At 44.1% G+C, this 17,908-nt stretch overlaps 1 protein-coding gene across 2 annotated transcripts in view; it reads right to left on the bottom strand.

Moving 5' to 3' along the window:
* DGCR8 (DGCR8 microprocessor complex subunit) overlaps nt 1–17,676 on the bottom strand; it is a 46,684-nt gene extending 29,008 nt beyond the window's left edge. For both annotated transcript variants that reach the window (XM_074972382.1, XM_074972383.1), the window contains exons 1-4: nt 17,537–17,676; nt 4,776–5,782; nt 4,090–4,249; nt 1,508–1,650 (exon numbers count right to left, since the gene is read on the bottom strand). In XM_074972382.1, coding sequence (XP_074828483.1) covers nt 1,508–1,650; nt 4,090–4,249; nt 4,776–5,495 — 1,023 coding nt within the window. In that variant the 5' untranslated portion in view covers nt 5,496–5,782; nt 17,537–17,676. The remainder of the gene's footprint in view (nt 1–1,507; nt 1,651–4,089; nt 4,250–4,775; nt 5,783–17,536) is intronic.
* Between the last annotated feature and the right edge of the window lie 232 nt (nt 17,677–17,908).

The following is a 17,908-nucleotide window of genomic DNA, read 5'->3' as shown; positions in this document are numbered from 1 at the left end:
ATAATACCATATTGCCTCAATATAAATCCATGGTACGCCCAAACCTTGAATACTGCATGCTGATGTGGTCGCCCCATCTCAAAAAAAATATACTGGAAGTGGAAAAGGGCAACAAAAATGATTAGCAGGAACAGCTTCCATATGAGGAAAGATTAATAAAACGGACTCTAGCTTGGAAAAGCTGACTAAGGAGGGATATGATAATCACAACGGGTGTGGAGAAAGTAAATAAGGAAGTGTTATTTACTTCTCATAACACAAGAACTAGGGGTCACGAAATAAAATCATTAGGCAGCAGGTTTAAAAAACAAACAAAAGGAAGTATTTCTTTACACAATGCACAGTCAACGGATGTTGTGAAGATCAAGATTATAACGGGGTTCAAAAAAGAACTGGATAAATTCATGGAGGATAGGTCCATCAATGGCTACTAGCCAGGATGGGCAGGGATGCAAAACCATGCTCTGAAGTGTCCCTAGCCTCTGTTGCCAGAAGCTGAGAATGGGTGAAGGGGGATGAATCACTTGATGATTACCTATTCTGTTCATTTCCCTCTGAAGAACCTGGCGTTGGCCACTGTCAGAAAACAGCATACTGGGCTAGATGGACCACTGGTCTGACCCCATATGGCTGTTCTTATTGGATTAATTTCTGTTAGATCAAGGCTTGTGCCTCTCACCAACAGAAGTTGGTCCAATAAAATATAGTACTTCACTCAAACTAAAACAGATAATATAAGAAAGTTTCTATCTAATAACTTTCAGTACAGTTACATAATTCCATTTAGGCTCCCATACTTCACCCACCCCAGGACACCCTAGCTGTTATAAGTAATAATAGATAGAGCTACGCTTCCCCCCCACCCTTCTCCAAAACAAAATTCCTTTTGATGAAAGCTCTGATTTTAAAAAGGAAAAAGATAGTTTAGACTGAAAAGTCAAGGTTTTGTTAAAATTACAAATATATTTATATTTACAAAACTTAACAGGAATGCTTTCAGATAATTCAGTGACTGTTTCAATTTAAATTAATGGTGTTAAGAGAAATTCAGGTTCTCCACATTCCCATTGTAATTTGTGGGAGTTCTGCTGTATATGGGTAGCACATGTCTAGTTCTGGGAATGAGATTCCCAAGCCATAATCTGACCCTCTAAACAGAATGAATACCCACAATTTAGATATACCTCTGCAGTATTAAAAAAACAATTCTGCAGTGTTGTGGTAGAACACGAAAACCAGAAAGTAAGACTGACTAGTCCATTTTAATTGCCCAAACTGTAGTGTAGTGAAAATATAAAATATACTTGAAATAAGGTGTTAAGAACACAGATAAAACTGTTTGAAAAACAAAACGTCCCTATCTGGTCATATCTAAGAGGTTTGAAAAATTCTCCAAAGCATACTTCAAAGACTGTTTTGACCAATTACAAATAAATACATAAACTGATACCTAATATTTTTAAATAACTCAAACATTACAATAATAATTAGCAGCTCAGACCCCTACCCTTATGCTTCCTGTTCCCAAGAAATAAGGTCTGGACCAGGTAACAACTCTGGATTCTCTGTGCAGATATACAGGAATGCCTGAGTTATGGAATGTCATGATCCATCCATCAGGCAATGGTTCCGTAGGAGGACGGCCACGACCTTTATGAGAGGAAAAAGAAACTCATGCAGACCGTTCACCATTTTTGAATGTAATCTGATTTTATTAAAAATTAATTTCTGATTCTATATCCTGAGAACATTCTTCCACCTAAAACCTCATTACAAAACTAAGAAATGCTACAGATATTTTTATCCCCCACAGATATTACTTCTTAAGTGTCTGTACAGTACCTAGTACTTTATTGGAGTGCTATCACATATCACCCACCACCACACTGTGCCCCTCCCAAGTTCCCACACATAGGTGGATAAAAGCAGAAGGTAATTTTAGCCATGACTGAGCCTAATTTAACTAGGCAAAAAATTCTGAATTTTAATCTCAATAGATTCTATGGCCAACCATTACTTTTCTTAAATGGTTATTTCTGTAGCTATCAAAGAGTAATTAGGAATCACTTTTTCACTCTCAGTCAAGACACAACCCAAACATGATTTCATCCTACAATCTTCCATACTTAAATCAGCTACCTTTTTATAAAGGTGACAACTCCAAAACAATATTAGGGAAAGATTCTTATGCTCACATAGGAGGCAGGATGGTCTCGTTTTTCCTACCTTGTAAACCACAGAACAGACTATGCCAACTGAAGGTTAGGACAGTGTTTTGTTGGTTTTTCTTTAAAAAAAGGGTTTTTTCCTTTTTTTATATATAATATGATGCATTTTTAAAAATGCATTCCTCAAGATCAGATTGAGTTTAAATCTAATTTAGACTATTTTCAGTTGGACTCTTCTGTATTACTTCTGATTTAAGTTCTTTGCGATGTTTGCATAGGGAAGGTTACATAAATGCAAGCAACTGACTTTTTCGATAGTTCTTCATACATGAAATATTCCCTGTAAAATAAGACAACTTTAACCACAAAATGTAAGTGACTGAAGCAGAACATTTCCGTTTTTTGGCCATGCCATGATGTTAAAGATGGAAGAAAAAGTAGATTACATAGTTCATCTGCCAGCTAATGCAGAAGTGTTCCCTATATTTCTCCCATGGCACTCTGTATCTCAGAGTAGCACCCTTGAACCCAGATATTCACCACTGTCATATAATGATGACATGTTTTGTATAAAAGTATGCCTTGTGAGGTATCATATTAAAAGTCTTGATCTGTTGAACATTAATATCCTGTTGGACTGTATGTGAAGTTATGAAGTTTTGCTATGTGTGTGTTACTGAAATATGTTGTGAGGCTGGGAACACCCACAACCAGCCTCTCAGGCACAACAGTGGAGTAACCAGATGCGCTGATGGCCCATTAAAGGGAATCCACACTCCAAACGACCATCCCAGAAGACTTCTCAGAGAGCACACAGACAATGGAGGCTACTTGACCAATGGGGGCAGACCCTCATGTCACAAGCATAGATCTTTCCAGCAAGCTGGAAGAAAAACTATAAAAGAAGGGGAAATGACATCATAACTTGACCTCTCTCCCACCACAACTCAACACCTGGAAACACTTTTGGAGGACAGAGACTTTGAAGTCAGGAGGGTGGTCCTGGGCTGGAAGACAGTTGAAAATCTGTGACCTGTTTCTATCATCAGGGTGAGACACTACTTGATTCAAATCCTGTTTAGTTTATAGAAATCACGTTGTGAATTTACTTTTATTTCTTAGCAAAAAGAACAAGGAGTACTTGTGGCACCTTAGAGACTAAAATATATTTGAGCATAAGCTTTCATGGGCTACTTTATTTCTTAGGTAACCAACTTTGATCTCTATGCTTACTACTTATAATCACTTAAAATCTATCTTTCTGTAGTTAAATACATCTGTTTTACATTTTACTTAAAACAGTGTGTTTTGGTTGAAGTGCTTGGGAAATCTCAGATCAGTGTACAAGGCTAGGGTGTGTCCTCCCCATATCAAGGGGGGGAGAGGGACTGGGTAATGAACTTACACTGGTCAGGCTTCTGACCAGGGCAAGACAGTACAGTTCTAGGGTGCAAGGCTGGGGGGAATTGGCTAGAGCCTCTTTATTGTTGGTTCATGAGTGGTTGTGAGAAGCACTCGTGTAACTCAATTGGGGGTGTCCCTGCCTGTGGATATCTGTGTAAGTGCAGTACCTGCCAGAGGTTTGTAGCTTGCTAACAGCATCACAGTGAGAGAGGGAGCCCAGGTTGATGGGATAGAGGGCTCAGCAGTCCCACAGTCCAGGTTGCACCCCAGGAAATCCCATCACATCTCCATAAATCCATATAATAAATTTGCACATTATGGAGAAGGACTGAACACAAAAATTTTCAAACGTTAAATTCTGAAATCTAGAAATGTCATGGTCCTATCCTATGAAGCAAGGCCCTTTAACAGTAAGAACCATACTAGTCTGTCTTTACTAAGTTCCAACATTGAATTACCCACAATTCTACATACATGCACCACAGAAAAATCAGAGGTTTAATTAAAAGTAACTTACTTTTAAGTACAGTTTTTATTTTGGTCATCATTGGCTGCACGCTTGTCTCTCCATCAGATGGGTGGTCACTCTCACCTCCATATTTCTCATCTATTCTCCTCTTTTTGGGAGCTCGAAGGCCCTCTTCCAGCAGAGCATCCACATCATTATCAAAATCATCCTGAAAAAGACATGGTCAAATACCATCCTTCTATAGCTACTACTGTCCCTTGCTCTGTCAAGAAAAGGTACACATTATTTATACATAGTTTGCCTATGGAGTTGGATGAAAGATTCCCAATGCCATGGTAAAGAGACTGAAAAACAAGGAGGTAAATTTTCATAAATGGTCACTGGATCAGCAACTGATATTTCATGACAATCTGAAAGGAACCGAATGAAACCTACATATCCAGGCAGCCCTTAAAGAGTCTGTTAAAAGGCAACATATCATAATTCAGAGCTAAATTCAGCACCTTCTAAAGTATTTTGCTATATCATTCAAAATTTTAACCACCAAAATTCTTACTATAATTAATTGAATAAATTAAAGGATAATTTAATTTAAGTTGTGCATAATGGATAGAATTTCTTCTGTCGAAGAATTTTGCATTTTTGTCTTCAAGACTGCAAGCTCTTAGATGTGGTCTTTCTTACACATCTTTGCATAAGTTTTTCTAATCACTTGGTAAAAAATATTTACATACCTCATAAGAGTAATTCAAGGTTTCTTCATCCACTTTATCTCTTTGAACGATTGCTTTAGATGTGAACCCTCCTCCTTCATCAATTTCCATCAAATTGTCAGTAAAATCTTCTAACTCATCCAGAACTGCATATTCCACTCTCTTTTCCTGATCAATATCATTTTCATCCTCCTTCTTGTCATCATTGTCACCCCCTACACCTACAGTTTTACCATTACTACCACCAAAAGGACAAACATACAAATCCCCATTGACATTATTAATACTAAAATCTGTATCTGGCTTATAATCTTGCTCAGCTCCAGTGTACAGAACTTTTCTGTCTTTGCTTTTGCAGCTTTCTGTAAAGCTGACACTAATTTTTACATCTTTAAGTAACTTAAGATCAGGGGTGAACTTTCGAACTGAAGGTGCATGACGAGCAGTTCTTGGGCTTTGGTCACTATTGTTAGGGTCTATTATAAGACGAGTTTTGTAGCAAGCAGATCCCTTTGTCAGAAGCTGTGTTCTGCAGACAGTGTGCGCGTCCCCAGCAGGGGTATCTGACTGTCCATCACCACCAGAGCCAACGTCCATTACCTCTGCGTCACTGGACGTTTGCAGGGGAGGTGGTGGAGGCTGTTCATTAGGCGGCAGAGGTGGGGGACAAGTCTGGTTCTCCACATTCAGTTCTCTTGCAGGTTCTTTGGGGAGGGGAGGTGCATTTTCAGTTTTCTCCATATTTAAACTGTAAAACTACTGTTTTAAAAAACAAGGCTTTAAATAAACGTATATAATCTATATTCCTAACATGCACAAGTCCATCAAGATAGGTTTATCATGTTCTATTCAATATGCAACACTGATGATTCAGTTAAGCTGACTACATTGTTCTTTTCATTAATGTAGACAGCTTTCAGAATCACTGTCTCAATTATTGGAAATCACAATGCATTCAGCTTAAATAGCTGAAGACTAAGTAGAGTGCATCTTCATTGGGCAAGCAGGTCTCCTTTTCTTCTTTCAACCTACAAAAAGAAAAAGATTTGTCACAGAAGAGCTTGAAAGTCAACTGTCCCATTCATCAGAGGTAAAAATGGAATTCCTTCCCAAACTCTTACTTAAAAAGGATACTTGCACATCTGTTTTAACTTCCAACTGATTGTAATGCTCTTTTTTACCAGAATTAAGAGCTTTCATTGCTTCTTTGTTTGTGCGCCAGAATCACATTACGCCAGCACAGTTCAAGGAAAACGTATTGGTAACTACTGCGGCATGACCAGCAGGTGCAAAGCACAGGTTTTTAAATGGGTCAGATAAAAACAGCTGGTTTTGGTATTAAATAGCATTCTGTTACTAAGATACTTATCTATATATTCAAAAGACAACTAGTTTGCAATGTTAAAGCAGGGTCAAATAGTGAAGGCTTAAAATTTGACCATGTTCTTAAGAGACAGTAGATTATTTTTTTCAGTGTTCAATTAACTATTTGCAATATTTTGCAGAACAGTTTATCAAATCAGAAATTACTCTCTGGATACTATAACACAAAAAATTTGATCACCTACTAAAAAGTCTGAATAAAGTTTTTCTAAGTAGGGATGCTAACAGTTGTGTGGTCTTATATTCATGACTATTACAGGTCACTAGAATTCCTTACTCATGACATATTTAGAACCTAAATCCTGAGTGCTAAAACTGAAGTCTTGTAACCATTACTATTAATTTTGAGCAGCATCTACTAGCCAAAGTATTTTAGGTACTTTAGACTGGCACACACATTCAATTACTCTGTAATTTTACAATGTTACATCAAATAGGCTCTTAATACCATCTTACTTGCTTTCTATATTGGGGGGGGGGGAGGAGGTTAATTGTTGTCTGTGCAGGGCCCTGAGTACCTGGGGAAGGAAAGAGGCCGATTTTATAGTTCTTTCTTACCTGCTAATTTGGTTTCGCCAAGTCCCTTTGTGCCACCCCATACAGTGGGTGTAAGTCCTCCTACCAGCAGGAAATAAAGTGATGTTACTCCCCCTACGAGAGTCAGCTGGCTGAGTCTGCTCTATTCAAAAACTTGCCGGGCAGTAGAGAAATTGTACCCAAACATTTCAGAAGTCTTTGTCAGTAGTACCACCACACATGAAGAAGCAAGGGCAAGATGTCTGGGTTACCATAGGGGGACTTAGAGAAGCCAATTATAATTCTCTAATGTATCTCTATGCCAGCCCAGCTAAGTGACTTTCAACAACAGGATCCAAGCTACAAAACAGACAGGACAGGTAATTAAAGCATTCAAAAAGTAATGGATTACAACATGCCAAGCCTACCCATGTAGAGATTGATGAAAGATAAAAAAAACAAGAAAGAATTGAAGCTTGGCTAGGCCACAAAAAAGGCAGTTTTGAGTTCAAAGCAACTGTGAAATGTGAAGCACCAGGCTGAAGTCCCGATGGACTAAAGAAGAACAAAGCATGATTTGAATGTTAAAATCAACTGTTATAATCTAATTAGGAAGGATCAAATCACGGGTAAAGGAAAAGAGGAGTGACAGTCAAAAATTACATTACAGAAACTCCTCACTTAACGTTGTAGTTATGTTCCTGAAAAATGCGACTTTAAGCGAAACGATGTTAAGCGAATCCAATTTCCCCATAAGACTTCATGTAAATGAGGGGGTTAGGTTACAGGGAAATTTTTTTCACCAGACAGTATACACACACAGTACAAGTTTTAAACAAACAATGTAATACTGGTACACAGTGATGATGATTGTGAAGGTTGGTTGAGGTGGAAGAGTCAGAGGGTGGGATATTTCCCAGGGAATGCCTTACTGCTAAATGATGAAATAGCAATTGGCTGAGCCCTCAAGGGTTAACTCTCACACTCTACAAGGCAACAGGAAAGGTGGGAGGGCAGTCAGAGACACACACCCTGTGTGTTTGAGAGATAGAGATGCGCATTTCCCCTTTAAGTATGAAGAGTGGGGTCAGAAGTACACTGCCTTGTTAATTAGATCAGCAAGCTGAGACCAGACTGCAGCTGCTGCCTAAGGCAGCGGCTCCCTCCCTCCGTGTGTCCCCCCTGCTCTATGGAAGATGGGGTAAGCAGGGTGCAGGAGCAGGGGGACACCCTGACATTAGCCCCCCTCTTCTTCCCCTCCTGCCCACACAGCAAGCAGGAGTCTCGGGGAGCAGCTCCAAGGCAGAGGGCAGGAGCAGCACATGGCAGTGGGGGGAGGGACAGCTGAATTCCGGCAACTGATAGCCTGCTGAGCAGCTGCTGCACAGGGAATTTAGGGGAGCAGGGAGCTGATGGGAGGCTGCCAGTCCACTCTGGTTCTAACCACCCACCAGCTAGCTGCAATGGGCTGCTCTTCCTGTAAGCAGTGGACAAAACAGGCGGCTGCCAAACGACATCAGAAGGGAGCATTGCACAACTTTAAACGAGCAAAATTGTAACAACATTGACCGGGATAGCTTTAAGTGAGGAGTTCCTGTATCTATTTCCAAGTCACTAACAACTCAAAAGAAAACAATGCTGAATGCTTACAGATCAACGTCCTAACACTTAATCACATAATGGGATATTAGATGGGGTCAGCTACTGACTGCCAAATCAAACTAGGCAACAAGATGAGCACCTATATAGAACATTTAAGTGTGTGATCATCAGGGACTTCAATCCGAGTGACATATGCTGGAGGTCTCATGCTCCCAGTACTAAAACATCCTCAGAACTTTTCAATATTATAGAAGACAACTTCCTAACTCAAAGAGCATTGTATCCAACACAGGAGAATTTGATAAAAGACCTCAACTTCACAAAAAGGAACTGAGCACAAAGCTAAAAATCAGTGGTAAACTAAGGTACAAATGTGATCACGATTTGATTACATTTAATATATGCAAACAGAAAACAAAATACAAATCAGTAACATAGTTAATGCTTTAAAAGGGCCAATTTCACAAAGCTGAAAGTTATGAGCCAAATCAGTTGGAAGAAAGAATTTAAAGAGAAAAAAGTTTAATTGGGAACTGTTTAAGAACATTTTGTTAGAAGCCCAAATAGCCATAATCCCACAAGTGAGAAAGAAGGCCACATGGTTAAAAATCCAACCTGGCTACTAAATATATATACACATACCTATACCTATATAAATATAGGTATGTGTGAATGAACAAATAGAAGAAAGGGGAAGCTGAGAGTAATTAATATAAATCAGAAGCTAGGAACTGCAGAAAATTGTTAACTGAAACCAAAGGACACAAGCAGAAATCTATGGACAGCAGAGTTAAAGGATAGGCTTTTTTTTGTTTAATTAGATTAGAAACAAAAAGGAATACTTAAGGGGGACTACCATGGGAAGCAGTGACTCTGAAAAAGACTTAGGGGTCATGATGAATAATCACCTGAACATGAGTTCCCACTGAGATGTTGTGGCCAAAAACATTAATGCAATCCCTTAGATCAGGGGCGGGCAAACTTTTTGGCCTGAGGGCCCCATTGGGTTTCTGAAATTGAGAATGGAGGGCAGGTTAGGGGAGGCTGTGCCTTCCCAGACAGCTATCTGACCCTCCCGCTTCTCGCCCCCTGATGGCCCCCCGGGACTCCTACCCCATCCAACCACCCCCCAGACCCCTCACCCCTAACTGTCCCCTGCCCCTAACCCCCCCTCCTTCCTGACTCCCCCCACCCTGGGACCCCTGCCCCATCCGTCCCCCAGCTCCCTGTCCCCTGACTGCCCCACACCACCCCATCCAACCCCTCCTCTCTTTCCTGACTGCCCCCATTCAACCCCCTATTCCCCGCCCTCTGACTGCCCTGACCCCTATCCATGCCCCTGCCCACCCCCCAAACTCCCCTGCCCTCTATACAAACCCCCTCCCCGCCCCGCCTCGGTCCCTGCTCCCTTACCACACTGCCTGGAGCACCGGTGGCAGGCAGTGTGGCTGTACCAGGACAGGCAGCTGTGCAGCACAGAGCACCAGGTCAGGCCGGGCTCTGCAGCCCCGCCGCCCAGAGCATTGCACCACGTGGCAGTGTGGCTGCTGGGGAGGGGTGACTGCCTCCCGGGCCAGGAGCTCAGGGGCCAGGCAGGACGGTCCCACGGGCCGGATGTGGCCCACGGGCCATAGTTTGCCCACCTCTGCCTTAGATGTATCAACATAGAAATACTGAGGACAGGGAAGGTATTTGGCACTCATATGACCACTACTGGAATACTGTCTCTGGTTCTAGAGTCCACAATTTAAGAAGAATGTTGATGAACTGGAGAATATTCAGAGAAGGGCCACGAGAACAATTTAAGGATTGGAAGACATGCCTTACAGTTAAGGCTACGATTTAATCATGGGTATTTTTAGTAAAAGTCATGGACCAGTCACGGGCAATAAACAAAAATTTACAGCCTGTGACCAGTCCATGACTTTTACTAAAAATACCCATGACTAAATCTGGGGGAGTGCTGGGCAGGGGCGGACAGCAGCTGCTCAGGCGCTCCCCGGGGCCAGCTGCCTGGGGCCACCTGAGCAGCAGCTGGTACAGCTGGCCCCAGGGACCGCTGCTCGGGCACTCCCCGGGGCCAGCTGCCCGGGGCCACCAGAGCAGCAGCTGGTGCGATTGGCCATGAGACACCTGAGCAGCTGGCCTCAGGGGTGGCTGCTCTGGGGTCAGCCGCACCTGCCACTGCAGCTGCAAAAGTCACAGAGGTTGCAGAAAGTCACGGAATCCATGACTTCCACAACCTCTGTGACAGAATCAGCCTATTAATAAGTACCTATATGGGGAACAAAACATTGATAATGGGCTCTTCGGTCTAGCAGAGAAAGGTACAGCAAGAATCCAATGGCCAGAAGTTGAAGCTAGACAAATTCAGACTGGGAACAAGATGCAAATTTTTAACAGTGAGGGTAGTTAACCATTGGAACAATTTATAGACGCTCCCCAGGTTATGCAAGACCCAACTTCCGCAAATTCGCACTTATGGAAAAAGTTCCATAATCTAGAAATAGGAGGGTGGTTTGGGGGTTTTTTTTGGTGTAACAGTCAAGTATACTTTTCCAACTTACGCAAAAGTCGAGTTATGCAAGGCGTTCCAGAACGGAACAATTGCATAACCCGGGGAGCATCTGTACCAGAGATTGTAATGGATTCTTCATCACTGGCAATTTTTAAATCACGACTGGATGTTTATGCAAGACATGCTCTAATTCAAACAGGAATTAATTCAGGGAAGTCCTCTGGCCTGTGTTAAACAGGAGGCCAGACTACATGATCACAGTGCTCCCCTCTGTCGTCGTCCTCTTTTAAAATCTATGAAAGCCTCAATTTAATTGCTCTAAAATAATCCCATTATTCTGGATGGGAAGCCACTGGAAATTAGTTCTATTTTGCTTCTGTAAGACCTGAATAGCTAATACTTGGACCCTCAGGGTGCTGATGCTAAGTGTTTATCCATCCCATCCTGAAAAGGCAGCAAGATTGTTATATTAATGTTCTAAGTGATCTGATTTGCTATTTTTCCATCAGGCTCTGAAACTCTCTAGACTGTGTGAAACAGCCCTACACTTTTATACCTCTGTGGAATGCATCCATTTCAAAAACCCATTTTCATCACATACACCTACATAATGGCCAGACTGAATGACAAATTCCTAGGTTCTTCATGGTAAAATAAGCTTTTCATCAGAAAGTTTTGGCTGAAGGGAAGATAAAACCAAAAATCTCAGCATAAATTCACTAACTTTGGGAACCAATGCCTCCTAAATGGTCCAGGTTCTCCAGAAGGATTCTTGAGAAGAATGCTGGCTGTAAGGAGTAGAAATTACGTTACACAAATTCAAAATCCCAAGGATGAAAGAAGTACCCACTCCAAGATCTAATATGTTCCTGACCTTGAAGAACAGTTTACCCCCCTGTCTGATCAGGAAGCTCTCAGATCCAACTAGAAAGATCATCTTTTGTGGCATATCACAAAAATACTAATTACTGCAGTTTCTCTTTTCCAGGCTGTGTCCAGCTACAGCTCAAGAAGTTAGTCTTGGCCCAAGTTTTACAGCAATGGGACAGGAACTTCCTTTTTACCTGCCAAGATTTGGCAGCTTTTGTGCCCTGTCTGGATGTTATTGCCTGTAAAATTATTGTTGCTTAGTCCTTCCTTCACATCAAAGTTGAAGTGATGAACTGGGAATCAAGCTGTCTGTTACTTGGTACCTGCACTTCAGCTGGAATGGAGTTAAGAAGGCCAAAGGCTCCTTTAAGCCAACTTTGTGCTTCTTGCATTTTTTGTCCTGTGCCCGGCTGCTGGCATCAGAGCTACCCTAAGTCTGATCTAACTTATCTTCTGTTTCTCATGGCTCCCCATGAGACATCAGAAGCTAAGAATAGGCAGAGCACAGAAGCACTCCCAGCCACATCCTCACCCACACCTCTAACATCAGGAACGGAGAGAGAGGACCTATAAAGAGCCAGTGGGGAGACCCCCTTATGCAGACGGTATTTTACTGGGCCTCTTTCTACCCCCTTTATGCCACCTGTTTTCTAAGGGGATGATTTGGAGGGCCCTCTGCTAAAAACAGAGCCAAATGGAGCCTGGATTAAGAGAGCCAGCATGCTAAGCACACTAGATCCAGTAATGGCATTATGGAACTCAGAACCTCAAGACATGCCCTCAGCTGTTACAAAGGCCAAATGGATCAAGAAACTCACCTGTGATTGCAGCTTCACTATTAAAATATTCCAAAAGGAACAGCTTACCTATCAAGGTATTAAATTACTAACCCCAAGAGACATTAATTCCTATGGTAGAGAAAGGTTCTCATTTATCATCCAGACATTGGATTCCCTGAAGATTCATGCTGACTGCTAAGCCATATGCCCAACATAACCATACTAAAAAATTGTCTGTGTAAATCTGACTAACACCATCCTTTTGGAAAACTGCAGTAAGAACTACGAGTACCTTTGAGAAGATGTGGAATGCTACTGTCAAGTGGAAATTAAGCACCCTGAACATTCAGAACAAAAAATTGAAGGAACTTCTGATAAACTGGAGGGAATATAGACACATAGGTCTGTCTCTTATTGATCTATAGGACACCTAACTCCACCAAATAGAACATCTGAATAATGGAATGCTAGACCTCCATCTGGAAGAAGAGCATGGAAAGGAGTTTACTTTCTCCATATTCTAATAGGACAGTATATAGGATGCTGTCAGGGATTATAAAGAACAACAAAAACACCACTGAATCACAAGACAACATACTACCCATCCTAATTTTTGCTGCCTTTTTGAGCATATTCTTTGAAGGAGACAGATTCTTGCTACAAGATAAACTTGATGGAGTAGACACGAGACATGAAAATATCTAGCACACAGCAATGTGAACAGGTTCAGTCAAAGGCAAAGCCCTAAAAGGCTTCAGGAAATTAAGTTCCTTGTAAGAAACTGTACATTCCCTGCCCAAGATGTCCAGAAAGGATGAGTGGTTCAGAAGAAACTTGAGTCCTTTCTATGGCTCACCATAACCAGGGTTTCCCCTCCTCATCCTCTGGCTCCGGAAAGCCATGTTTTAGAATAGAAGTGCAGGCCACTTGTATAATCAATGCAGCTTAGAAGTCCAACCAAAAAAACCTCAACCCAAACTCTACAGACTATTCCCCCAAAAGGAATTTCTCACTCAGGATCATCTATCTTAATGTCATCAGAATCTACCATGTCTGCATGACAACACTGCCTTCAGGAGAGAAGTTATTTTCTGCTTACAAAACAAAGAAGATTCAGTTTTGAAAGACAAAAGCTGAATTAACGATTGTCACAAAATCAGAACTGAACTTCCAAAGGAGAAGGCCCCATAAATCACCACCACACAGAACAGTTCACGTTCCTTCATGTCACCAGTCTTGGCACAGAGAAACATGTTCTGAAGGTAGGGAATAATCTCTGGAGGCCATCAAGATGGCCAAGTAAAAAAGCCAAACAGGGATACAGCCATGATTTTCTCCACATACTGGAAAGAAAACATACCTATGCAAAACAGATGACAAGGCCACACAGATAAACACAAGGAGCACTGGTGCGGCCAGTTAGCGATCACCATTTTGTCCAATATGGTCACATCCCTGTTGTGACCCCGGCACCCTCTTATTCACCACTGTCATATCATCAGGATATGTTTTGCACAAAGTATGCCTTGTGAAGTATTATTCTAAAAGTCTTATCCGCTAGACATTAATATCTCATTGGATTATATGTGCTATGTATGTGTTACTGAAACATGTTGTGAGGTTGAAAACACCCAAAAGCAGACTTTCAAGTACAACAGTAAAAAGTACAAACAATGTTAATGGCTTATTGAGGAAATGCACACAAGCACAAGGATTACCCCAGGAACTGTGTACAACAGAAACCTCTCAGAGACAGCGTTACGCAATGTGAACTGTTTCACCCAGTCACAGCAAAAGAGCTTTCCAGCAAGTGGGAAGACATAAAAGGGGAAATGACATCACAATGGTACCTCGCTCTCCCTACAACACACCTGGAAACACCTGAGGAACAAAGACTGAACTGGGAGAAGTGATGGTCCCAGACTAAAGGGATTTCTAGCCTGTGTATGAAAACCTGGGATACCCAAGCTGCAAAGCAAAGGCAGCTCGTGCCTTAAGAATCTGCCAGCCGGTTTATCACTCATGGCGAGAATTTGCTAATTCATATCCTATTTATCTACAGTAAAAGCTGTGTTATCCGACCCTGTACCAACCGGAAAGCTCGAAACTGTCATTTCTAATCTTCATAGAAAGTCTGGTTTATAGTCCGGTTGGTGCAGGGCCGGCAGACTCCCTACCTGGCTCCACGTGGATCCCAGGAAGTGGCAACATGCCCCTGCTGCTCCTAGGCGGAGGAACAGCCATGAGGGATTCGGAGTGCAGGAGGGGGTGTGGGACTGGGGGTTGGGGCACAGGAGGAGGTGTGGTGCACGAGTTCTGGGAGGGGGCTCAGGGCAGGGGCTCCCGCAAGCGGCCACCTGTCCCTGCTGTTCCTAGGCAGAGGCGTGGCTAGGCGGCTCTGCATGCTGCCTCCACAGCTCCTATTGGTCAGGAATGGAGCCAGCGCTTGGGGCACAGGCAACGCACAGAGCCACCTATCCTTGCCTCCACCTAGGAACAGCAGGGACAGGTTACTGCTTGCGGGAAGCAGCCCGAGGTAAGCGCCCCCCGGATCCAGCACCCCAAAACCCCTCCCATGCCCCAACACCCTGCCCCGAGCCTCCTCCCACACCCAAACTCCCTCCCAGAGCCTGCACCCCCTCCCTCACCCCAACCCCACACCACCTCCTGCACCCAAACTCCCTCCTATTTAGTTAACTGGAATTTTTCACTTACTGGCACCCCCCATTCCCCCAGCATGCTGCATAAAAAGGCTTTTACTGGAGTATGTTAGACTCAGTTTGCAGTTTTGTTTATTTACTAGGTAATCTGCTTTCATCTGTTCGCTATCACTTATAATCTATCTTTTTGTAGTTAATAAACTTGTTTTATACATTTTAATCCAAATCAATGTGCGTTTGACTAAGGTGTCTGGGGAAAATTGCAGCTTGGTTAATACAAGTGTGCATGGTCCTCTTCACACTGAGGGAGAGGCGGACCAAGTATTAAACCCATATAAGGGCCAGATTTGAGCAGGGCAGGACAGTACTGCTCTGGGGTCCTAGGCTAGCGGTTAGAGAGCCTGCATGTAACTTCACGTGGGTGAGTCTCTACCTCTGTGAATGCTGGTGAAAGTGCAAGCATGGAGGGCTTTGCAGCTTGTCACAGCAGCACAGTGTGAGAGGGAGCCAGGCTGGTGGGTCAGAGGGCTCAGTAGTACTCCAGTTCCAGGTGGCAACCTGGTGGGAATCAGTCACATCCGTCCATGAGTACCACAGTAGGTTATCTGGAAAAAGCAGCAGTAAACTGCACCTTAAATAAGCCCCCCTCAAATAGCGAAACAGCTGCTCCATTTACAGCATGACCCACTTGCTAACGTGGTTTCAATGGTGGGGGAGGGGGGGAGGCAGTGTGGGACCATTTGTAGTTCTGTAGAGTATAGAGAACAATAAGGAAGGCTTCCATTCACCCCACACTTAAGTATTGGCTTCCTAATAATAACAAAAAAGAGGGAACAAACAAATTGTAAGGCAGCTTTTTGCAAGGTAATTCTTGCCAAGAAAACACCACATCAGAGCCAAAAGACCATCCCCCCAAATAGTGTTCATGTGAATATGCAGAAGTGATACTTTTTATGAAAATCCCTAAACTATCTAACTGTAACAGAAAGGGAAAAATTCAAAGGAAAAAAACCTAAAAAATAAGTTCAAAGTTCTTTGGCTGGCTAGACATCTCTCACCTGCTGGAGACAGAAATGGAATTGAAAAGGTTCAGCCAGCCAGCCCACCCCTCTTTGGGGGTGTGAAATGATAGCACACAGCATTGCCAGTTTCCTGTCTCCATCTGATGGTAGGAGGACTTGTGCCCACTGCCTGGGTTGGCAAAAGAGGGTTATAGAGGAAATGTTACATAGATGCCATTATATTGGGGCAAGAGAATGGCTGGAGCAGCCATTATTGGGTTGGAAGGTGATCAGGTACAGAATCTTCATTTCCCAGTCAGGAAGAAGTGGCCAGGTGGGGGATCCCCATTAGCTGGGGCCAAGGGAAACCTCATTATTGCTCACATAAACAGATCAGGGCAAGAATCTTCATTGTTCAAAGAAGGAGAGAATTGGGGGAAAGCATCTCCATTCCTGACCACAGAAGAAACAGAGAAGAAGAATTAGGGGCAAACCCCCATACTGTTCTGGGAATGTATCAAATGGAAATCCACCCCATTAATCCACAATTAGGGATTGAAGAGGTGCAGGGAAGAGCCTTCATCACTCCAGCGAGGCAGCAGAAGAAAGTGTACAAGAAAAATCCTTCCTGTTACCCCAAAGTGAAGGAAGAGAAGTGAAGGTGAGGGGGTGGGAAAGCAGGAGGATGTGCAGGCTTCTCCTCATTACCCCAACGTGAAGGGAATCGGACGGATGGGGAGGGGGGCGCGGAGGGAGTGGGCGGAGTTCTCCTTACATTGTTAAGGCTGAGCCTGTGAATAGGCAAAAGGATATGAAGAGGACTGCCCCGCTCCTCCATCACCTTGCGTGTGACCGAGCGAGATTCCTCTCATTACACAGAGTAGGGGGACGCGCGCTGAGGGGATGCGCAAGGACAAATAATTCCCAATCCCCATTTTCCCACTGAGTGTGCGCGCGCAGCGAGAGGGGGATCCTCTCCATTCCCGGGGGGGGGGGCAAGAGAAGTGCATGGGGAGGACTTTTTCCCATCACCGCCCGCGAGCCGGGCAATAGGATGTGTGGGGAAAAATCCTCCATATTACTGGGGGGGGGGGGGGGGGGGAAGCAGAGAGAATCCCCCCCCGGGGATATTTGTCGCCATTATCCTGGGGGAGGTCGGGCGCCTCCTCACTGCCCGCGCCAAGGTTAGGGGGGAGGGGACTCGAAAGAAGGAGGTGCAGGTAGGACGGGGCCTCCACACACCCAGGGTGGCTCTGGGGAGGAGGCAGAATAGTCCCCGTTACCTCGATGTGCCGAGAGGAGGAGGCAGAGGATTATCCCGTGGGGCGTGGGGAGGAGAGGGAAACCCTCCCCATCACCCCGGCCGGGGGACGGCACCAAGCCAGCGGCTGGGCCGCAGGCCCCGCTCCTGCCCACCTTCCTCGACGCGGGAGTCTGTGGGCTCAGCACCCACCTGGGCCATTCCGCGTGTCCCCGCCGCTCCTCTTTCCCGGGCCGGGGGAGTGCCTCGGTCGCCGCCTCCTCACAGGAGCCGCCTCCCCCACCCAGGCGCCACCATCTTGAAACGCCTGCTTCAACGGGGCTCCTGCTCCCGCGGGCGGGACCATGCGGGCCCTGAACCAATCATACTGGCATTTCCATGTGCCGGTCACTTCCAGCCTCGCGCTCTATTGGCTGTTTCTCAACCATGTCAGTTCCCTCAGCGAATAGATACACACCTAGGAGACACCCTGCGGAAAAGTGACCAATGGGAGAAGGGTGGAGGCGGGGGAAGAGAGACAGCGAGAGAGGGAGGAAAGGGGCCGTCTCAGAACCCGAAAATGGG

The sequence above is a fragment of the Natator depressus genome, chromosome 15, assembly GCF_965152275.1.
Source record: "Natator depressus isolate rNatDep1 chromosome 15, rNatDep2.hap1, whole genome shotgun sequence".
Lineage (NCBI taxonomy): Eukaryota > Metazoa > Chordata > Testudines > Cheloniidae > Natator > Natator depressus.
This window is presented reverse-complemented; position numbering and strand designations above follow the sequence as displayed.